The 23,635-nt window shown below is 50.9% G+C and overlaps 1 protein-coding gene across 14 annotated transcripts in view; it reads left to right on the forward strand.

Annotated features, from left to right (window-relative positions):
* MEF2A (myocyte enhancer factor 2A) overlaps window positions 1-23,635 on the forward strand; it is a 66,651-nt gene that overhangs the window by 38,177 nt on the left and 4,839 nt on the right. For 6 of the 14 annotated variants that reach the window (XM_059678141.1, XM_059678143.1, XM_059678145.1 and 3 more), the window contains 7 exons: window positions 132-335; window positions 8,049-8,186; window positions 11,316-11,535; window positions 12,608-12,667; window positions 16,643-16,830; window positions 18,177-18,200; window positions 20,761-20,887. In XM_059678141.1, the coding sequence (XP_059534124.1) occupies window positions 132-335; window positions 8,049-8,186; window positions 11,316-11,535; window positions 12,608-12,667; window positions 16,643-16,830; window positions 18,177-18,200; window positions 20,761-20,887 (961 nt within the window). Of the gene's footprint in view, window positions 1-131; window positions 336-7,853; window positions 7,986-8,048; window positions 8,187-11,315; window positions 11,536-12,607; window positions 12,668-16,642; window positions 16,831-18,176; window positions 18,201-20,760; window positions 20,888-23,635 lie in introns of all 14 variants that reach the window. The other 8 variants (XM_059678147.1, XM_059678150.1, XM_059678152.1 and 5 more) reach the window with 8 other exon arrangements.

Consider the following 23,635-nt stretch of genomic DNA (forward strand, 5'->3'; position numbering starts at 1 on the left):
GCATGTGCCCCGACTGGGAATTGAACCGTGACCTCCTGATTCATAGGTCGACGCTCAACCGCTGAGCCACGCCGGCAGGGCGACTACTGAAGCTTTGAATAAAAATGACCTTTTCTCCTTGGCTTGTCTAGGTCACGTTTACGAAGAGGAAGTTCGGGCTGATGAAGAAAGCCTATGAGCTCAGCGTGCTCTGTGACTGCGAGATCGCGCTCATCATCTTCAACAGCTCCAACAAGCTGTTCCAGTACGCCAGCACCGACATGGACAAGGTGCTGCTCAAGTACACCGAGTACAACGAGCCGCACGAGAGCAGGACCAACTCGGACATTGTCGAGGTAACCGTCCTCTCCGCCTGAACCGCCGGCGTAACCACGTCTTTCCTTTAACAGCTGTGACTGTTAGACGCTTTCGACATCCCAGATCTAGACCAGTCATAGATACATCTTGTCTCTGAATCATTTTTGTTTTTAAATATATTTTTATTGATTTCAGAGAGGAAGGGAGAGGGGGAGAGAGATTGAAGCATCAGTGATGAGAGAGATCATGGATCGGCTGCCTCCTGCACGCCCCCCACCCCCACCCCCACCCCCACTCCCCGGGGGTCGAGCCTGTGACCCGGCGCTCAACCATTGAGCCCGCCGGCCGGGCTGTATCATTTCTTGGGAGGATCTAGTTGTTGCATGGGATGAACCACTGCGGCTACAAACGTGTCCTCATGGGGACACAATAAACGAGGCTGTCGTACCATAGACCCAGCATCATCTAGCACGTCCCATTTTTAAGTTAATATTCTAAGAAACGATTATCACTGAGTTACAGTTTTAATGTCTTAATTGTGTTATTATGTCAGTGATTGCCCACAACTCTAACCACTAATGAAGTGAAAGGAAGGGATGTCGATATGATTTCTCTTTTGCTAATGGCGCTTTAGCTGTTGGGGAGGGATGCCCTCCTTCTCCTCCATCTGCTGCCCGTCAGTATCGTAATTCCGCCAACCTACTTGGCGGAAAGGAAAGAGACGGGATTGTTTTCAGAACGATTTCTCTCTATTCAGAGATGGTGTTTTAAAGCAAAGCCTTCAAAAAGGAGGACCAGCATGCTTCCCCTTGCAAACTCTTGTCATAAAAGCTAGCATCCCGTGTATATTCCTAATGGCATTACAGTTAGCTCAGTCTGTACTTTTGTCTTATTTGTTATATTTGGAGATTTTGCTTCATTTTTATTCATATTTATTTTACTCCTTGAAAAGAGAGACACTTTGGCTTAATCTTGTAATATTAGAAAATGATTTCAATAATTAGGTATTTCCTTGGTGAAAGTACTGAAACCATGTGAAATGATGCATACCTAACTCTAAAAGAAGGAATGAAGCTCCAATCTAGATTTCATTCAGATAATTTAAATTTAGGTGAAGATACTTTATTGTGTAGGAATCTATTTGCTGCCACAGATTTTATTATAGATCTGACAATGAGATCTATGTTTTCCCTATATTTCCCTGCCTTAGCTATTCCTTTTTCCACAGCAATTGTGACTGCCAAAAAAAAAAAAAAATTCTCCTACTTGTATTAAAAGAGCCCTTCTGTTACCTTTAAAGCAGTTAATTGTTTGAAAATAGAAGGAAAAGTGCAGCGTAATTACAGTGAGGACTCGTCTCTGCGGCTTGATTTGCCGGGTTGTATTTCAGTGGCTCACTCGAGGAGCCTCCCCTGACCGTGTCTGGCGCTTTTGTTTGGCACTTGTTGAGCACTTCGCTTAAACTGTGCGGTGACGTCGTTGGCCACGCCCCTTCACTGTAAATTACTGTATATCCTTGAGCATTTTTGGTCCATCTCATCACTTACATCCAGCACGAACTATTCAGCAGCCTTTTCCCTTTATATAGACACAATAAATTTTGAGTCAGAACTTTGTAAATGAGGAGATCACCATTCGGGTTCGCTTTAACAGAGATTTCATAACTGGATTTTCTTGAAATGGGGATGATCCCTGTGTGTCTAGTTTCAAACGATATCTTCTTTTTAAAATCTCGATTTCTTATAAAAGGTTATAGTGCCTTAAGTCAACCAAAAAAAAACAAACACAGAGTTGACTGTAATACTGTTAACAAATAGATGTCGGAGCTAATTTCCCTGTGGAAGGCGCGGCCACCTTCTGACCCTGATTCTCTGCTCTGTGACGGAGGCAGCAGTGTGGCTCTGGGCCCCAGAAGTTGAGCGTGCGTTGCACAGGCAGCGTGTGCCTCCTCAGAGACCAGGGAGAATACGGTCTCACTCGGTCCTCCCAGAGCTTCCAGGAGACACTCCATCTTCATCTCTGCGCCAGAGTGTCGGGGAGCAGGTCTCAGCACTTCTCAGCCGCCTCCTATGTTGCTACATCTGCTTCAATAGGAAGGAGAACTTTAGCAGCCCAGGTATCCACTGGGATTCTGATATTATCTTTAGAGTTGGAATTCGTAGAGGGAACATAACTCTTACCAGCAGGTTTTTATGAAGTTCATAAATGCAAAGGGTAGGAGACAGTTTATGATAAGGGACTCATTTGTTGTGGTAGAATGCATGCTAAGCTTGCTTCTCCTTTGCTGTGTGTTAATGCCTTGCTGAGGTCGCCTGCGTTTAAGACGGCGGTGGATGCACCTGTAAGATGTTCTTTCTCCCACATAGAAGGTGCTACAACTCAGCCTCACTAGCAGTGCGCACACGTCTGAGTCCTTCTATCAGCCATGGCCCTGGCTTATGCTCATGCAGCACAGACTCTGAGCCACACGAGTTCACCAGATAAGAGAAATGACAAATCCTCATATCGAGCTGCCTAGGGCCCAGACACTTCACAGTGCTTTACAGATATCTCACTGAAAGATATTTTTAGAATGCGATTGTAAGTATTTCCCCTTTTCAGCGTTCCCTTTCAAACAGCTGTAGTCATTGCAAGCCCACTTTCTGATGTCCATTTGCTCATTTGACAACAGTAACTGGGGGCTCCTGTGTGCGTGGGCTCTGCAGTGGTGTTATTTGGAGAGCTCCAGCTCAAGCCAGTGCCCGTTCCTCCTGCCCAAGTTTGATAACCCATTGAGATCAGCTTTTTCCAGCTGAGGATTTTACATCCACGAACTTCTAACACGTGGGTGTGCGGTGGTCTAGACTCGTTAGCCTTCTCATGTAGCATGAAATGGAAGCATATAAATCGCTATAAGCGGTCGACTCTAGTGTGTTTCCTTAGGCAATATGGTCAAGTGTAACTAACTGGAAACCTGGTGAGCAGCTTTCCTAAGGCCTCTCGCTGAATTCACCGGTTTCCGGGCGCATATTTGTTCGTCTCTACAATTGGCAGGATTTTACCTGAATGCCCTTTGCAGAGCGCTGACTATTAAAGTGGAGTCAACTGTAGACGCATTTCCATGTTCCTACACACCAGCCCTTTGGGGGCGCACTGTGAAGAGAGAGGGCGGGTGTCCCGTGTTGTTAGCCACACTTGCATGGTCTGCGCGTGAGGACACGTGTGTTGTGCCTGTGGAATTGGATCTGTATGTTGTCTGGGAGCGCTGTGCTAAATACATGCTAAAGCTGTTGGTGTTGGAATCTTGCGGGATAAACAGATAGTGAGAAGACACGACACTCATTTACCCACCGTTCAATTTTTAAAAAGAATATTTTTATTGATGTCAGAGAGGAAGGGAGAGGGAGAGAAACGTCAGTGATGAGAGAGAATCATGGATTGGCTGCCTCCTCCACGCCCCACGCCAGGAATCGAGCCCACAACCTGGCATGTGCCCTGACTGTGACCTCCTGGTTCATAGGTGGACGCTCCCCCACTGAGCCAGGCCGGCCTGCACACCCTCGTGTGCAGTAGGGTTTGTGTAGGGGAGTGATCAGGGTAAGGAAGGGGCAGGTGGAGATGGTTGATGGGGAGAGCGCCTTGAACACCAGGCTGTGGCATTTGACATTTGTCCCATGGCCCTTGGCCACAGAAAATGAGCATTTTAAAGAGGTTTAAAGCTTTTGAAAATAGACTGTTCTCTCATCTCTTAATTCCATAGGTTGTTAGTAATGCTGAGGTGTAGGAAGAAGAGTGCGTCTCACTTGGGGAAGAGAGAGTAAGTGGGGTGCAGGCTGTGTCCTGAAGGAAAAGTCCAGGTGCTTCTGTCAGGCAGTCTGCCCCCTGGACCCCACCACCACCACCCACACCCACACCCACTGCAGAGCCTACGCAGCCAGCCGTGTGCTCTGGGAAAAGCCACCTTCACGGGAAGTGTAACCCGCACTGGGAAAGGCAAAATGATCAGACTTCTTAGAAGATAAATAGGAAAAGGTCTGCATCATGTTGAGGAAGGGAAAGCATCTTATACAAGACATAAAAATTACTGCCATCAGGGAAAACGGTAAAGGAGAAAGTGGGTACATTCGACTTTATTAAAATTAAGAATCATTTTCATCCAAAGACAAGTATTAAAAAAACATGCCAAAGAATGGGGAAAGGTTTTTACAGCGCATACAATTAGCAAAGGACTTGTGTTGATTACAAATAAAAAATGGCTCTAAAGCAATAAGGAAGAGAAACAGCTCAGGAGAAAACTTGGCAAAGGACTTGACAGGCACTTCACACAAGAGAAAACCCAAATGGCCAGTAGATATGGCATGTGCTTGATTGTCTTAGTCATGAGAGCAACGCAGGCTCAGTCCTCGTCGCAGGTGGGAAATGTCCGCTGATACAGCTGCTGAGAAACGGTGTGGCATCGTCTGGTCCCGCTGAAGAAGAACATTTTATGAACTAACAGCTTCACTCAAATACTTTGGAGAGATGTGTAGACTATCTGGACACATGTGCATTCGGCCCGGCCCGTGTGGCTCAGTGGTTGAGGGTGGACCCATGAACCAGGAGGTCACGGTTCAATTCCCAGTCAGGGCACATGTCTGGGTTTCGGGCTCCATCCCCAATAGGGGGCGTGCAGGAGGCAGCCGATCCATGATCCTCTCTCATCATTGATGTTTCTCTTTCTCCCTCTCCCTTCCTCTATCTGAAATCACTGATTGGCTGCCTCTTGCACGCCCTCTATTGGGGATCGAGCCTGCAGCCCGGACATGTGCCCTGACCAGGGAATTGAACCGTGACCTCCTGGTTCACGGGTCGATGCTCAACCCCTGAGCCACACCGGCCAGGCTTGATGTACTTTTCTTTATGTATGCTTCACAATGAAAATAAAAAAAAAGTTAAATGTTTTTATGCATTTTCACCTTGTCTAGGAAACATAAGAAGTGTCTTTCAAAATTGGGGACAATGATTAAAAATGGGGAAAGGGAGAACTTTTCTCATTGAAAAAATCCTAATGGTCTAAGTTCCTTGCGACCTACGACATCATTCTGTTACGTCACACGTGCTCATTTGTACCTGGTGCTCCATCTGACTAATTCCCCATCCAGCCGGCACCCAGGGAGCCTGCGCTGCTCAGCTGCCTGCGGACGGGAGGGTGAGGTGGGTGGCGAGAGCGGGAGGGATGCAGTGCTGAGCTGCTCGGGCAGTTCAACCCGGGCGGACACCTTTGAGTACTTGCAGGCCCGTAGTTTCCCTTCCGAGCGCGGAGGCTCCGTTAGTTTGGAGTGGGATTTGACAGTTACCTTCCCAGAATGGAGCACACACTGAGGAACATGCTAGTTCTCTTAGGCAGGAGTTAAACACGCAGCTTCTCAGGCGGCTCCCGGGAGCTGTGGAGCGAGGCTGGCCTGTGTCTCCTCTGCCTCGCCCGGCCCCGCGCAGATCACAGCATTCCACTGTTAGCACCGGCCCGGAGCCCTCGCCGTGGCCTGCGTGGTCACGATAAGGAGACGGAAAAGGCCTTTTTAGGAAGCGGGTCCTCAGAACCGCTCTCCGAGCCCGGCGATAAGGACGCAGCTGGCTCCCGGCACAGGCACATTAGCTCCTTATCTGCGCTGATAGCGGCTCGCATTCCCTCCAGGACCGCCGGTGAGAGCCGCTCCCCGGAGAGCAGGCGGGCTGACCCCCCGCTGTGCAGGGAACACTGTGTGTAACTGCTAAACAGGCCATGTTTCTTCGTAACAAAAGGGGTTCAAAGAGACACGCGCTTGGTGATCGCTGTTAGTGAAAGCGCAAGACTGTGCGTGGTCTGCTCGGAAGGCTGCTGAAGAGGCGGGAGCTGTCAGGGGACGTGGGGCTGGGAGAAGTCGGCGGCCTCATGATGATGACATGTGCGGAGGCACCTGCTGTGTGTTCTGTGTCAGGGCTGTGCGGGCACGGAGTTCCTCGGAGCAGAGTTCTGAGTGTTAACACCTTCCTGCGATAGCAGCTCGCGGGCTTTGGCAGGGCGGCCGCTGCGGGGGGAGGGCGCCTGTCCTCCTGGGTTCTAAACAGCAGGGCCTTTTATGGCCAAGCGCACGCCGGCGTCCCCGTGCTGGGGGAGACCGCAGCCCCAGGGCTGGGACCAGCTGCAGTGCGTGCTGGGTGCTGTGGTCGGAGACTGGTGGGTGTCGGGCATTGTGCGTGGGGCTCCTGGCACATACCGAGTAGTTTGAGACGCTAGTATTTCTGTACTAATGGTTTCTGATGGTTCTTTAAGCATGAAAAGAAAATCAAGTTTAGTGAAGTGAAATCGTAAAATAACTACTTCAGAGAAACTAAGGAAAAAGTCACAAATCTTAATGTATTGTGTGATTTTTACTTCTTCCAAGAAAAGAGTAAACGTGGCATTCACAATTATTGTAAGTCATGTTTTAAAGGAGGCCAAAATCTATTTCTATGGATTAATTAAAAAGATTCCTCAATCGAATTTAAATAATTATTAACGAACTTATCTGGTGCTGGTCTATGGATCAAACCATTTCCTACTTAAATGAACTCTGGGAGGCAGGCTTACCTGGAAAATTTCACCTTCCTAAAACTTCCCTTTGGTTGGCTGGGACATCAACAAATCTCAAAGCTACTTAAGGTGTTGGACCCAGGAATTCTACTGTGAAATAAGACCCACGAGGACTTTCAAAAACAGACCTTCTAGAAGTGAGTTAGTTTTCCATAGATCGTCAAGCCCTTGGTTTTAAATACTGGACAAATCATTTCATGATGATTTTTCATTTAAGAACTTTAAAAGTAGAAACCCAGCTGTGCACAGTATTTTCACTATATTAGGAAGAAGAAGAAGAAAAGTCATTTTGGTGCAGGGATACTTGCTGACATTCGAGAAAATTCTCCAGGAAGTCACTGGAGTGGATTAAGTTAACCCATGAAGCGCTATGGAAAGAGCCGGGGAGATAATGCTGGGTCACTTATTTTCACAAATTTTAAAAAGATGTAAGGGCGCTAATACGTTCATTCTATATAGGAAGGGGCCGTTACTGTCATATATTAAGTATTTGAGTTTGTATACTTCAAAGTTACATAGGAAAATGATCGTATTTCAGAGCAGGTGAAGGAGGAAATTTTGGGGATATTGTGCTGATTTGATTCTCTCTGGGGATTAGGATAAACTCTCAGAGCACAGTGTCAATAGATGAAGTTGCTGAAATGTCCGTTTTTTTAAGGTACCATCCTAACTTCTCAGGGTGTCATCACGCCCATTAGCCCTCGGATATGGGGGTGAGGCGTCATCAGGGTGGGCTGAGGCTGGAGAGCAGTGAGCCATGGGTCAGAATTCTCTTGGGAGTTCGGAAAGGAAGGGTCCACCCAAATACTCCTTTGCTGTTGGGGTGCAGAGGGAACATGGATTTTGCTTCTGCCTCACCGAGGAGTCAAGTCCATGTGACCATGTGAGACCATGCCCGTGCTCCTGTGCGCGCGTAGTCGATGTTACAGAAAACCTCGCGGCACGTCAGTATCCTGTGTGTGTGAACTTTCCAATTGTATTTCAGACGTTAAGAAAGAAAGGCCTTAATGGTTGTGAGAGCCCCGATGCTGACGATTACTTTGAGCACAGTCCACTCTCGGAGGACAGACTCAGCAAACTAAATGAAGAGGGTGATTTTATTTTCAAACGAGGCCCTGTAAGTACTGCCCTCGCCTCACCTTGTGATGTGTTGATCCTTTCTGTTAACTTCATCGTCTAGGCTCTGAACAAGAAGGAGCACCGAGGGTGCGACAGCCCAGACCCCGATACTCCCTATGTGCTAACGCCACACACAGAAGAGAAGTATAAAAAAATTAATGAGGAATTTGATAATATGATGCGGAATCATAAAATCGCAGTGAGTACTAACGTCTGGCTTGTGCTTTTAACTTGTGCATGGAGAGACTGACCACATGCCTTGTTTATTTTCAGTGGCGGCAGTTATAAGTAGGAGGAGGGAAAAGCATATTTTACTTTATAGAACTTTAGGTCAAAATCGCTGAAATCTTACCATACGTGCTCAGTGCCTTAAACATAGGCGTGAGGAGAAACGTTCTGGTCAGGCTCGCTTCCCACTGCGCCCTGTGCCTGTGGGGAGGGCACCTGCCACATCCTGGATTCGTTTCCTTCTCTGTAAAGGAGTGAGTTGCCTCACGTCATGTTTAAGGTCTCGTCAGCTCTAAATTTCAGCGATTTTAACTGTAGGGTGCATATGACTGCCCTCTCCCTCCTAGGACTTAAAAAAATATTTCATGCACTTTAAATAGATCTTGAGACTATGGGGTATAAAATGGTTAGATTTATTAAAAAATTTGCTGTTTTAGAATTATTATTAAAATATATTTTTATTGATTTCAGAGAGGAAGGGAGAGGGAGAGAGAAACATCAATGATAAGAGAGAATCATGGATTCGCTGTCTCCTGCACACCCCCTACTGGGGATCGAGCCCGCAACCCAGGCATGTGCCCTGGCTGGGAATTGAACTGTGACCTCCTGGTTCACAGGTTGACGCTCAACCACTGAGCCCCGCTGGTGGGGCTCAAAATTATTTTTCCTCGTGTTGTGTAGTTGCTGTCATAGTAGCAGCTCACTGCTTGGCTCTTTGTAAATGTCTTCAAACCACTTGGCAACAACATCTCCTGTGCTTTGCTGAGCCTGTGGGCACCGAGGAAGGGAGCCCTGGATCTAGTTCAGTTTAACACTAGAAAGACTGAAATTTAGTATATACCTATATTGCCCAAAAGCAGTCAAAATGACTGCATTGTGAAAGAATAATATCGGAGCACTCTTCACTTATGTTCCTTAGCTTTTCCAATAACTCACTTCTATTCGACATTTCTTTCATGAATTTAGGGCGCAAAAGAAATAAAATAAACAACTTATTAGAACAAATATCACTGCATAAAGATTCGAATAACAAGTACTAGTTTAGCTTATTGAGCAACTGCAACTTATCAAGTATCGACAATTTATCATGTACTTGTATGTTATCATGTGACGGTAATCGAAAAAAAATGAAAACTGTTATTTCAATACAGAGGCGAACTGGTCATATAAGAAATTTACTCAATTCAATAATAAGAGTCATTTGATTATTTAAAATTTCCCAAGCAGTCAAAATGACAGCTTTTGGGCAATATAGGTATAACACATATATATATATACTGGAAATGAAGGAGGGGGAGGTAACTACAGTTATTAATAAACGCATTTATATGTTGTACAAAAAGTCACAAAATTCTAAGACATTGTGTCTTATATACATAATTGTTTTTCTAATTGAAATTAAAAAGCAGTCAAAATGACTTCCTTGGGCAAGCTAGTGTTAAGAAGCAGCTTCTTAACCCGGTTGCAGAGTGAATAGTCGTTGAGAGCTGTCCATGCTCACACCTCCAACCATAAAGAACCGGTCTTTCTTTGAGCTCATGCTCCTTGGACAGCCCTTCAAAGAGTTTTCATTGGAAGTCCCGTTGGCAAGAGCGCCTCACGGCAGCTGTTGTGAATCTGCGTTTCAAACGCCGTGAGTGTCGTGTAGGCCTCACCGTCAGAGTTAATGCTCTTAAAACTACGCTCTGAAGTATGCGTCATGGGCTATTTCTTCAGAGCAGTCCCATACTGTACACGCCACTCATGAAAGATAGACTTAACTCCCTGACCGGTTTGGCTCAGTGGATAGAGCGTCAGCCTGCAGACTCAAGGGTCCCGGGTTCGATTCCAGTCAAGGGCATGTACCTCGGTTGTGGGCACATCCCCAGTAGGGGGTGTGCGGGAGGCAGCTGATCGATGTTTCTCTCTCATCGATGTTTCTGACTCTCTGTCCCTCTCCCTTCCTCTCTGTAAAAAAATCAATAAAATATTAAAAAGAAAAGATAGACTTAAGGACATATTTTTGTGCTAATACCATCATTGTCTTTAAAAACAAAACAATAGCAAACAAAAAACTAAAATTCCTTCTGACCTCATAGGGGTGTTGGTGACCCTGCAGTTAATGCTAAGCTGTAAAAAATATTGTGTGAATAAAAGTGTTTACCTTTGAAAAATTTTTAAATCTTATGTCCACTGTTTAGTGTCTGTTAATGAATTATAATTTTCTATCTGAAATAAACTATTGAATAGGATATATAAACTGTATTCTTCCAACGTTGAATTAGTGTTTCCTAACTTTGCAAATCACTTTAAAAAAGTCTGAAGAGGAAAGGTTTTTCTCTCATTTTAAATTATAAAAAGGATTGTTATTTATCATCTGTTGAAATTGGTCTATGCAGGAATGAAAGAGGAAAATGGAAAACACTTTAAAGGGGGTGTGGACTGTTTGGAGGGAAGTAAGAGAGCAGTGATAATAGTTATAATTTAATCATCAGACAATTTAGAGAGAGCTTGTCAGTTGTTAATTTTATTGTTTAGATTATTTTTTCCCTTTCGTTACACTCGGATTGCTTTGTGCTACATATGTAACTTAATTGTTGTTTTTAGTTTTGTCCATCAAGAATGTCAGTCAATTAATTCATTCCAGGGTTATTTATAATGTCGGAAATTATATGTATTAAGTTTATAATATTTCTACACACTTTGCCCTTTTTATTATAATGGGAATCTCCCAATAGAAATGTAATGTGACTAAACTGGTTTCATTGAAGTGATGATTTATGCTTAACTTGGTAACACGATATATTTTGTAATTTCTAAATTTGACCACAGTACTTTAACATTAGGTGGACTTTTTCATCTCTGAATGTTTGAAATATATAACATATACATTATGTCAGAATATATGTATTAATACATAAACAATGGAAAAGGTTCATGGGAAACATACTCCTGTTTAAATATAATTCTAAAGGAAAGAGTTTACACCTGCGAGTTGAAGATTTATAAGGATCTGTCCCCATCCTCTGCTTTTAATAATGAGTTAGTTAGTGAAGTTCATAAGTGAATGCGTTTGAAGGAAATGAACCTGACAGCTTCTCTGCCTGTTCTTTCTTTACAGCCGGGGTTGCCGCCTCAGAACTTCTCCATGTCCGTCACGGTCCCCGTGAGCAGCCCGAACGCGCTGTCCTACACCAGCCCCGGGAGCGGCCTGGTGTCCCCGGCCTTGGCCGCCGGCTCCGCGTTGGCGGACTCGGGCATGCTCTCCCCGCCGCAGGCCGCGCTGCACAGGACCGTGTCCCCCGGCGCCCCGCCGCGGCCGCCCAGCACTGGCAGTGCGGGTAGGTGGTGACGGCTGTGCTGGCAGCTCTTTGTCAAAAAGGGTAAAAAAAAACAAACCAAACCAAATTGCTACCCTAAGCAGTTCTTAATGCTGCTGCTCTTACCTTTATTGTTTTAATAAACAATAACTGGCTTTCTTTTAAAGTATTTTTAAAAATATATTGTTATTGACCTCAGAGAGGAAGGGAGAGGGAGGGAGGGAGAGGAACATCAATGATGAGAATCATGGATTGGCTGCCTCCTGTACCACCCCCCCACCCCCACCCCCACTCACACACACTGGGGATCGAGCCAGATATCTGCCCTGACAGGAATCAAACCTCGACCTCCTGGTTCATAGGTCAATGCTTAACCCCTGAGCCACACCGGCTGGGCTCAAGTATTTTTTTGACAATCTGCTGTGGCTCTCGCACCGCGTCAGGTCCAGGGGAGCGGGATATACCACCTGTCACTATCAGCCCTCCTCATGGGACAGCCATGCTTGCACGGGCAGGACATCGTGAGCAGAGATTTAAAGTGGCGTGGACCATTCATGTTGAAAATGGCGGAACGCACTCAACTGACTGGAGTTGGTGCTTTTGCATCTCTCCCTGCCCGAATGTGTTCATTAATCAGCAGGATTTGCAGTGCACTGACGGCCTCCCTCAGTGGATGCGCGCCTCCCCGTGCCTGGTCGGTAGTGCTCCCCGAGCACTGCTCACCCAGCAGCGAGCACTGTCGGCACTGACACCCGCCAGGCAGGCACACGCAGGGCCGGCAGCGAGCTCGGGTGCAGGGCGGGCAGAGCAGGCCGACAGCTGCGAGTGTGCGGCACAGTTCATCCTCGCATCATTATTGATGAATGTATCTATATTGTGCTTGTATGATGGTTGTTGTTATCCTTACTTATGAGTTATCGTTTAGGGAGTGATGGCCTGTAACTTAACCTACATACGTTACCCGTCACTGCCAAGTTCAGACTGGCCGGGTGTTCCTTAGGCGTGGGGTGAGGCCCCCTCCGTGCACTTCCTTCAGATGCTGATAAGGAGGCGGTTCCTACTCACCCTGTCCTCTCTCCTCTCCCCCTCCCAGGTGGGATGCTGAGCTCGTCGGACCTCACGGTGCCCAATGGAGCCGGGAGCAGCCCTGTCGGTGAGTGGATCCTGCGCTCGCGCGTTGTCGGCAGCTGCGGCCGTGGAGGAGGGATGGTCCCCCCCACCGGCCTCTGCCGACGAGGGAAGGGGTGCGTGGCACCCCTGTAGCCTGGTTTGTCCCCGAGGGTGCGTCTGCCTCGGCCTCACGTTTCCTGGTAACTCCCCGCTTTATTCCTCACGCCGTGGCCTGGAGCTCAGCTCTCAGTTACCTGTGGCGAGCCTCCTCCCAGCAAGGAATTATTCTTTTCTAAAGTCCAAATCGCCACAGCACAACTTCTACATCAACACCGTCAAGGAGACGCTTTCTGTAGCATCTCTTCTCCCAAAATTAGACTAACAGGCCATGGACCATCGGACAGCGGGGGATGTGGGCAGGGAGCTGCCGGGAGGCACTGGCGGCTGCTTCAGGGGCACAGAGAAGCGAGCAGCGGGTCCGTGGGCGCTGGTGGTCATGGCAGGACACTCACATGGTGGCGTGGTCGCAGCCCGCTGGTTTCTCACTTCGGGATCCTCCCAAGAGGACTTAAACCCTTAAACCCTTGTCACAGTGTGTCCGCCCGCCCAGGAGGCTGGTGAGAGAGACTGTGCTCTTACCGTGACAGTACGGCACGCGTGCCCGAGGTCCAAGGACAGCTGTATGCCTCTGGGTTGCCGTCCTACTAAGACAGTGGTTCTCAACCTTCTGGCCCTTTAATACAGTTCCTCCTGTTGTGACCCAACCATAAAATTATTTTCGTGGCTACTTCATCACTGTCATGTTGCCACTGTGATGAATCGTCATGTAAATATCTGTTATGCAGGATGGTCTTAGGCGACCCCTGTGAGAGGGTCGTTCGACCGCCAAAGGGGTCGCGACCCACAGGTTGAGAACCGCTGTACTAAGGCACCCTGGTCTCCGATCTGTGGTCACCGTCCTAGTGACCTGAGAGGAAACGCAGGCGCTCCTCTCTGCCTTCGCACTGCTGTGGGGCCGGGAGACTTCTAGGGACAGTTCCCATGCCTCCCCCTCATTCACACAAACGGAACCAGCTTCTCCTCGAGTAAACGATGAGATGTGGAATAACTTGATTTACGTTGAAGAGAAATAAACAGGCTCATTAGTAAGACAAGCTACAAACATTGCGACCTGACGTCGGAATAAATGCCCAATTATATTTGCCACCGTGTTAAGTGCTAGTTAAACGGAATTAAACAGGTAAGACCGGTTGTAGGATCTGTTTAAATAGATAATTAATGTGCAAAAATTTATAAAGGCCTCACCAGTTATCCGTCGGGGCTCTCACACCTGGATGTGTCTTTCCAAATATTTACAGCCTTTTCATCTCTGTGTAGCTGTGTGCACATCAGTGTTTCATCTGCGCTTCCCCCCTCCCCGCCCTGCCCCGTTCATCTTGCTCTCCCTTTACCTCCAGCTGCCTGAGGCTGGAGCAGCCATTCCCACTACATTCAATGTTCACTTTACTGGGTGGGTCTTGTTTTCTCTGTTGTCGTTTTTGTAAACATGTTTTTATTGCTTTCAGAGAGGAATGGGGCACCTAGGAGCAGCTCCCGTCCCCGTCTCCCTCCCGTCCCCTGTGCTCTCCCGTCCCTTTCTCCCTCCTACCTGGACCCCCGGGTACCAGCCGCCCTGTCCAGCCGAACGGCCTCAGAGCGCCCACAGGGGGAGAGGAACTAGCGCTTCTTGATAACGTTCTGAATTACCTCTGTATCACCTTCTGATGTTTGAGAGGACTTGACCCTTCAGGTTGGAGTGCACAGCAAGGAAACAAGCATCTTCCAAGTGCGGCCAGAGACTGAGAAAAGACATTGTGCCCTTACTTCATGAAGGAAAGGCCGCCGAGCTCACTGTTCATGTTAACCCGGCGTCCTGTTGGTTCCTAGCAAGCCATCCTGTCCGTGACCGAAAGGGTTTGATAAGTGTTTCCTACCCAGATGCCTTGCTTGGCGGTTGTCTCTGCCCGACACAGCCGAGCTCTGCCCGCTGGGGTGGCTGAGGGAGCCTGTTCCTAACCGCCCTGCTTCTGAAGCCACAGGGGCAGGAAACGGCTCGCTGAGCGTGGAGAGGAGCGGCGGCCTGGGTCCAGTACGTCCCCCTCAGGGTGACGGGAGCGGCCGGCAGGGGACGGCCTCGGAGGGTCCCCGAACCCACAGCTGGCGAAGTCGCACAGACACTGCGGCTGGGGCCATGAGGCCGAGTTCTGGAGAAGCCAGGGGCCCGGTGGGGGTGTGAGTGGGGGGCGGGAGGAGCCCTGACGTCCTGAGTGACAGCTGAAGGAGATGCCCGCTGTGCTTGTCCCTTAGAAACTGGCTGGTTCGGAGCCGACGGAGCGGATTCCGTCCTGTTGGCAAAACATCGCTTTTTAGTGTCTCTCATACATAAGTGACATGGCTTTCTCAAGCTCTGTGTTATAAGCAGATCTATTGAAGCGCCCGTTTTCTTGGATTTGCCTTCAAGAACTTACTCCATCTCTTTCTAGTTATATATATTTTTAATTTTTGAACTGATATATCCATTTGTCAGTTGACCCTATTCCTTACATACTGTTCCTGAAATGTTTCATGAACAGCCAGACGCTATATACGTTTTAAGCGGCTATAAATAATATTTCTATTTCACACAAGAAGCGCTGATGAAATTAAAGCGGCCCCATCACCAGCACCACAGCTCTTAGTGACAGACACCCATGCGGCTGCACCTGTGTCTCACCTCCCTCACTGCCGTGCTCGGGGGCCTGTCGCTGCCTTTCTCAGGGTGCTCTCGGGCGAGAGGAGGGTCGGGCCGTGTTCAGCACGTGAGACACTGAGGTGCGGGTCCTCGCAGGTCTCCCATGGGTGTGCGTGCGTGTGTGCGTGCGTGTGCACTTACCTGTGGTGGATCGTAAAGTTGTCTGTCTTGCTCTGCTGGAGGGAAGGAACAGAGCAGACAGCTGCCGTTTCCGGTGATGGCCGTGGAGCAGCCGTGGACTCCGCCTATCTGTCCCTTCCGTCCCCACCTTTTCCCGACGCCTGCCTTCTGTCACTCACTGTCCGTGCAGCCTGCTCAGAGCCACTCCCACAGCCCCAGGCCTGCGCGGGCCTAGCTGTCTGTCTCCTAAGCTCCGTGCGCGCCCCTACTGTGTGCTTCTGCCCCTACTGTGTGCTTCCGCCCCTACTGTGTGCTTCCGCCCTCATCTAAGTACAAAGCTGCGTGAAGACCATGTAGCTTTCCTCTTTGCTACGCCCTCCCCCTGCGTGTTCCACACATAATCGGGGTGTAAACGTTTACTTCCACATCGTGCAGGTAGCTTTGTGGGAGCTGAGGTGCTGCTACAGTTGTGCCAACGCCAGGCAGAGAATTCGGGGGCGCTCAGCCCGCCAGGAACGTCGAGGTCACTGTTCCGAATGTTTTCTTTTTTGGTCAGCTGTGTGCGTGGTGTGAGCTGGCGTCTAGTTTAGTGTTTTTGCAGGTGTCTGTCCAGTTTTCCCAATACCACCCACTAAATAGGCTGCCTTTACCCCACTGCGTGCGCTTGCCTCCTTTGTTACGGACTCATTGACCACCTAGGCCGCACCTGTGGGGGGGTCTGTACTGTTCCATGCGCCCCATGTCAGCTCTTACGCCAGTGCCAGGCTGCTTGGATTCCTACAGCCTGGTACCCTCGCTGAGACCAGGGAGCGTGATACCTCTGCTGTTTTCTTTCTCAGGATTGCAGTGGCCGTTCGTGGTCTTCTGTGGTTCCACGCACATTTTGGGGATATTTGTTCTAGTTTGTGAAATATAGTCGTACATTGAGCGTAAGCGTTACATCTTTGTCACACTTTGGTCAAGTTCCTCTGCTTCTTTTAAAAATGTTCAAAGGTGCACGGTGAGCTGCTAACGAGCTTTCTTACAGAACTCATCTGAAATCAGAACTGCGGGAAGCTTGCTTCACATTCACACCCAAGTATGTGGAGGACTCTGTTTAGGTTAATGAGTGATATTTCTTTTTTCCAGGGAATGGCTTTGTAAACTCAAGAGCTTCTCCAAATTTAATTGGAACTACGGGTGCGAATAGCTTAGGCAGAGTTATGCCTACAAAGTCTCCCCCCCCTCCAGGTGGCGGCAATCTTGGCATGAACAGTCGAAAACCAGACCTTCGCGTCGTCATCCCTCCGTCCAGCAAGAGCATGATGCCCCCCCTGGTACGTCACTCTTTCCTTCAGTTTTGTTCTCTCGGGCACGCGTTCTACACACACTCGGTCTATATTTCCTTTTAAAAATATATTTTTAATTGATTTCAGAGAGGAAGGGGGGGAGAGAGAGAAACATCAATGTGAGAGAGTCGTGCATCGGCTGCCTCCTGCACGCCCCCTACTGGGGATCGAGCCCGCAACCCGGGCATGTGCCCTGACCGGGAATCGAACCCTGAACTCCTGGTTCCTGGGTGGATGCTCAACCCCTGAGCCACGCCGGCCGGGCTCGGTCTATATTTTCTTTAGGAATGTTCGTATTTCCCTAGAATCTAGACTTGTTCCTAATGATTATTTCTCTGTGAAGTTAACATTTGAAGGAACAAGTCAATTTTAAGTGCACAGAGAGCAGAGTATGGAGAACCAGGAAATAAACCTGCGTAATGGCGATTTAAAACAAAGCTCAGTCGGGAGAGATGATTTTTCTCCGTGGAGGGCCTCCTTTTAGTCACCTACTGTGCCTGCTTCCTGTGAGGAAACACTATTATTTGTTAGAAAGTTCTACACGCTAAGGAAAGCTGTGGTGGAACAGGGAAAAATGCATAAAAAAGTGAATGAATTATTCTGCAAGTAAGTTTTTTGTTTATTTCTTCTCAAAAAAACCCTTCCCATTTGAGTCTATAAAGAATACGGTCTCCCTGGCCCAGCCGCTGGCGGGGTCTGCAGTCCCAGCCTCGCTCACTTCTGCACCCGGGTCTGGAAGCAGAGAGAGGGTGTCTGTCCCCCCGTCTCTGTAGAAAAGACGTTGTACACACAGGCTTTCCAGCGATGCTCCGTGTGGCAGCTGCCTGCCGGCACCCAGGTGTCCTCGGGGCTGGGTGGCCGCTGACGGCGCCCTCTGAGGCTTCGGAATGAGAGAGCCTGCATCGGGGTCACTAGCTCATTCGCCCAGGAGCTGCCCGGGCTGGCGGAGGGAGGAAGCAGCGGGGTTGGTGCGGGAGAGCCAGGGCCCAGATGCCAAGTCCTAAAGCAAAGGGGAGGGCTTTCCATCCAGATGCCACTGAGCCCCGCCGGCTGGCCGGAGCCCCTCAAACCCTGTGGCAGCAGCCTGTAGAGAAGGGTAGATGGAGTTGGGGAGACACGCCTTTGAACCTGGCCTTGGGGAATTGACAGGCACCTTCCCAGGCGCCTGACGTCCACAAGTACAGACAATAAGCCACTTCCGGGTGCCGCCTACGCCGTGGTCCCTGTAGGGTTTCCAGCACCCGCTCGCGTCCGCGTAACGTTTCCTAAAGAAAGATTGTCTCTCCGAGTGCCAGCCGCTTCTAACTCTCTTCTCCCTCTCTGTGCGAGCGCAGTCGGAGGAAGAGGAGTTGGAGCTGGTGAGTGGGGTGTCCGTTACAGCGACGTGAGAAGGGGTGGAAAGTACTAACTCTGATGTGTTTACAGCCAGTGTTCCCTCTGCCGCACAGGTTTCTTTCTTGTTACCAAACACGATGGAAACACTGTGAATAACTAGACCAATCTGCGGTGACAGGGCGTCTAGTTTATTTATAATTGTAAATCTCGGTCCATTTTGTTCGTCGGAGGGAACACTGGACTAAAACCATAGCTGTCCATGGTGAGGGGGCAGCTGTTGCAGCTTTTAAGGAAAGACGCAAAACACCGTGTATAGCTCCCCAAGGGTTCACGTATTTTTAGAAGATGACCTCACCCTCATAGTCCCAGTTCCTCAGATTGTAACACATGGCCGTGCGTTATTTATCTTTCTTTCAAGATGGTGACATCATCCGTGGTGAGGTCACCTTTTGCAGAGCTGGAGTGGCTCCATTGTGCACGGAGCAGCCTGCACCACCAAGGGCTTCCCTGTGCGCCACGGGGATGCCTATAAGCAGCTCCGTACAAATTTACTATTTTCTATCAGAAGGTTTTCATTCTCAAAAAATGTAGCTATTAATACCCTTTTTTCCAAAACATGATTTCTATGAGCTTTTCTTCTAGAAAATAAGTTGATGTTTCTAAAAATAGCTTTCAGTTGATGTTTCTTCTTTGAGAACTAAAACCCACACCTCACAGACGTGCTCAGACGAATTCAGAGTCAGCGGCTAATTAGAGGACTTTCTGGGGAATGAAGTCTTGAAAATGTCTCGTTTTTAGCATGGACAGGGGTCAGATTGCATGAAAGCATGGGAATGGCATCTGTTGGTTTTATTCACACGTGTGTGTGTGGGGGGGGGTTGTGTGTGCATGCTGGCGTGTTTTGCACAATTTATTTTAAAACAAGAGCTCATTCTTTATTTAACTTGGTGATTGCTCTCGTAGATTTGGATGTGGTTTGTATTGGTTAGCGTCCATACACCAGCCAGCTGTCACTGTACCGGACTGTATCCTGTGCAGATGTGGACTGTCTGCTGGGAAAACACTAGTGACACAGTAATGATTACCAAGTGGAAGTTTACAATTCGAGATAAAATAATTTAGATTAGATTAGATTTCACTATTTACCCTTAAGTTGATGTCATGAATGTGTCCTTGTGAATTACCCAGCGATACGTCGCCCTCTAGTGGTTCCGGAAGTCACAGCGCCAAGCGCCATCGGTTAGAATGTAGAGTTTGAACTGAGAATAGAATCCTGATGGGTCTGACCCGAAGTGAGGAGGGAGGTGTCCTGGAGCCAGGCCGAGACCCCAGTTCTAGACCAGCTGTACCTCCCGCCGGCTCCGGGGACGGCTCCGGACCCCAAGTCCTGCAGAACCTTGAGGGGTGGCTGGGACCACAGGTTCTGCTGCTTTTCGCAGGACTGCGTTCGGGGGAGGGAATGACTCCCAGGGCTTGGAGGTGGTGGGTCGAGACCAAACCCGGGCCGCGTACCCACATTCTCTGCCTTAAGAGGGTACAGGAAACACAAACGAGATAGAGCTGAGATGTGGCTCCGGAGCCAGGGATCCCCGTTCGGTCCGTAGGCCTCCCCCAGGCTCACCTGCGCACAGACGACACTGGGAAAGTGGAGAGGAGCCCAGTCAGTCGGTTCCTCGTCCTCTCGGGCGCTGACTATGCCTTCATGGCTTGTCAGGTACAGGCCGGCACTGCTCCCCCGGAGGCCCCAAGCTGTGTGCTCTCTGCCCCCGCCACACGCAGCGTGGGCTGCGCGGTCCCACTGCCCCTGGCTTTTGGAAAGGGTCCCTGTAGCCACGGTGGCGAGAAGCGGCTGCCGCTCCTACACACGGGACAGGGACTGCCTCGCCCTGCCCCGCCTGCACGGCTGGTCCTGCTGATCCGCTCCGTGCGGGTAGGACACCTGGGGGTGGGGCGCCAGCAGGCAGCTGCTCTGAGCATTCACAGCCCTGCCGGGCCCCTTCTCCACGCCCTCTGCCGGCCCCGCAGGCGGGGGAGACTGGAGCAATTCGTGTGCATCTGCTGTTAAAGGTGGGCCCACGGGTGGGCGATGGGGGTAACGAGGGAGGGCACGCACATGGGAAATCTGTCCATTCCCTAAAACAGTCTTAATATAAAAAAATACATGCACTCCAGCCGCAGGACCCCAGGGAGGAGCCCGGCGGGGAAGTAGTTGGTCCTGAGCCCCGGACTAGTCCCCTGGACACGAGTGCCCGGCTGGCCGTGGCGTTTAACCCACAGGCGTTGGTTTGGGCAGCCCGGCAGCATCACTGATGCTCACACAGGGGCTGTCGCGGCGCTCAGGGCGTGGCTGACAGCGGGCGGCTCCATGAGAAGGCGAGGGAGTGAATCATTGCTGCAAAAACATGCCCCTTAGCATGAAACGGTGAGATCTGCCCCTTAGCATTCACCTTTAAGGCTGTCACATCGTCACCGCTGCAGAAGTGGCACATCCTCCAGTGAGACCTGGCACTTGTCAGGGGAATGAGCATTGTAAAGGCCCAGCCTGCGCAGGTTCCTCGTAACGACACCTCCCTCTCCCCCCAGAGCGCCCAGCGGATCAGCAGCTCGCAGGCCTCGCAGCCCCTCGCCACCCCCGTGGTGTCCGTGACGACGCCCAGCCTGCCCCCGCAGGGGCTCGTGTACTCGGCCATGCCCACCGCCTATAACACAGGTAAGCGGCCCACGTGTGCTTCTGTGACTTCACACACGCGTTCACGGACACACATGCCTGCCAGCCTTTGAGACTCCCATTTGCATTGAAACTCGCCGCCCTCCAGGACGTTCCAGACAGGACAGGCCAGCGAGTGGCTTCCCCGGTGACCCTGACCCACAGGCACAGCAGTTGTCGGAGGAGGGCCCGGCCCACAGCCTTTCCTGCTGGCGACCAGCACCGCGTCCCGGCCCGGCCCTGAATGAGCCCTTTCCCCTTGCTCCCCGTTAACCTCCTTCGGGGGAGGCCTGTCCCTGCGGAACGGGAGTCAGGAGGCCGCCCGCGGGCTCCGTGTGCGGCTGAGGGCAGAGCCAGCCAGGCCTCCGCCCCGGCTTCCTCCCTCCCTCCCCTCAGGCGCCAGGCCTTGTCTCCCAGTGCCCCTTGGGGGGTGAGCGGCACATCCTGACACTGAGGTCAGCGGTGACCAGTTCCTGAGCGTGTCCTTCGGGCTTGTCAGGGAAGAGGGCGTGGTTAGTGGGAACTTGGGGTCCAGGGGGAGAGAGACAGAACGACACTGGAATGACCCATGACAGGCGTGTTCAGGCTCCATCTCAGCTCTGGCCTGAAGGCGTGCGTGACCCAGGCCGGGAGGGCGCTGGGTGTTAGAGGCGAGACTGCGGTCCGGGGCGGACAGGCCCCCTGGGAGAGGCGGGTGTCGCCTGGCCCGCACTGGGAGCCGCAGGGCTTTCCGCAGGGAGGGGCCTAGTTGTGGCTGCAGTTGCGCAGGGGCCGGGGCAGTGGCGGGGACGCAGCTAGAACCGAGCGGACGTGGGGGAGAGGTGTTGGGTGACACCCCAGGTTGTGGGCCACGGCGAAGCGAAGGCTGCTGCGATGAGCTGAGCGGAGGAGCAGGTGTGGAGGAGAGGAGGCGTGTGCAGACATCCCAGCGCACAGGTCGAGGTGGTTGGAAGGCGCGGCAGTCAGGTGGAAAGACAGTTGTGGGCTGTGAGGGTCACTGGAAGGCGTCAGCGTGATGGCCCCCCCCCCCGCCCCTGCTTCTTAGGGAGCACAGGACAGTCCAAGAAAGAATCCTGTTTCGACTCGGCTGCTTTTGGCTTAATTTTATTTTTCAGTTACAGTTGACGTTCAGCATAGTTTTGTATTGGGTTCGGTGGACAGCATTGTGGTTACAGTCAGACACTTTACAAACTGATCCCCTGATATTTCCAGTCCCCTCCCTGAGCATCATGATTACGTTACAGACCACATTCCCTGTGCTGGCCTGCACGTGCCCGTGGCTGCTCTGTAACCGCCCCTTCTCTCTCCTCCACCCCTTCGCTGTTCCCACCCAGTCCCCCCCTCCCCTCCCGGCAGCCGGCAGCCTGTCTCTGCGTCTGTGAATCTGTTATTTTGCTCCTTAGATTCCACACACAAGTGGCATCACATGTCATTTCTCTGTCTGACGTCACTTAGCACCGGCCCCCCGGCCCCCCAGCCGTCACTGAGGCAGACGCCTCCTGCAGGGCGAGGGGTGCTCCCTGTGGATGTGCTGCAGCCCGTCCGTCCACTCCCCGCCGACGGGCACCTGGGCTGCTGCACATGCTGCAGGGAACAGAGGCGTGTTTTTCTCTTCAGTTTGTGTTATTTGTTCAGATATAAGCCTGGGTCATAGGCGGGTCATTGTTCATTTTTTGAGGAAAGTCCAGTTTCCCACAGCGGCTGCGCCATCTGCCTTCCCACCGGCGGTCACGAGGGCTCCCTCTCCCCACGCCCTCCCAGCGCTCGGTGGTGGACGGAGCGATGGCAGCCGTTCCGACGGGTGAGGCGGCACCTTGCGCGGCTCTGATCTGCCTCTCGGACGGTCAGTGATGCCGGGGGCATCTGCATGTCCTCTTTGGAGAAGGGGCTCCTTCAGGTCCTCGGCCCGTTTTCGGTCGGAACGTCTGCTTCCCGCCTGGGGCTCTGTCAGGGGAACATCGCTGAGAGAAACGCGGGTGTTACCCGTGCTCTTCTGGAGTCCTACGTCCTGAGCCTGACATTTCAGTCTTCATGTGAGTTTATTCACGCTTGTCAGGTAGCGGGGGGCCTTGCCGGGACCGTCTTTCCCAGCGTAGCTCCTGCCTCCTGTCCAGTGTCGCTGGTGCACAGCGTGGCTGCCTCCTGGCGCTCTGCTGTCCCTCTGGTGGGTGTCTGTCCCTCAGCCTGCGGGAGGCCAATGTCAGCAGGTCGCTTCTCCCGCTTCCTTCTTCTTTCCCACGATCCCTGGGTCCCTCAGGGCCCCCCCGAGGCTCCGCACACACTTCTGGATCCTTTGGTCTCGTTCTGTGAAAACACCTTCAGCTGCTTTTTAAAAAATGGTAACCTGGTGGGAAGAGCAACTTCTTTCAGCGCCTGGAGCCGTGAGAAAGTTAGAAGAGTTTTCCGCACCTCTCGTTTAGAACTGGACGGAAAGCCGAGGGCTGACGAGGAATGAGTAACTGAGGGCCTCGGCCGCAGTGGTGGTGACTGACGCAGCGTAGGGGCGACCTGCACTGTCGCCGGGGCTGTTTCCCCATGAACTTGGACACAGGTTGCCGGCCATCGAGGGGCTCGGCCGTCCCTGTAGCCAACGGAGTGAGTTGTGCAGTGACGCGGGGACTGTCCAGGGCACGGCGCTGTCGTCCCTGGGACGTGCTGACAGGGACCGAGTCTGCAGGAGCTGGAGGGAGGGTGTGTGTTCAGGATGCTAGTGTGTGTGGCGGGGGAGATAGTGTTTAAAATCAGTTGCCT

The sequence above is a fragment of the Myotis daubentonii genome, chromosome 21 (genome assembly GCF_963259705.1).
Source record: "Myotis daubentonii chromosome 21, mMyoDau2.1, whole genome shotgun sequence".
Classification (NCBI taxonomy): Eukaryota; Metazoa; Chordata; class Mammalia; order Chiroptera; family Vespertilionidae; genus Myotis; species Myotis daubentonii.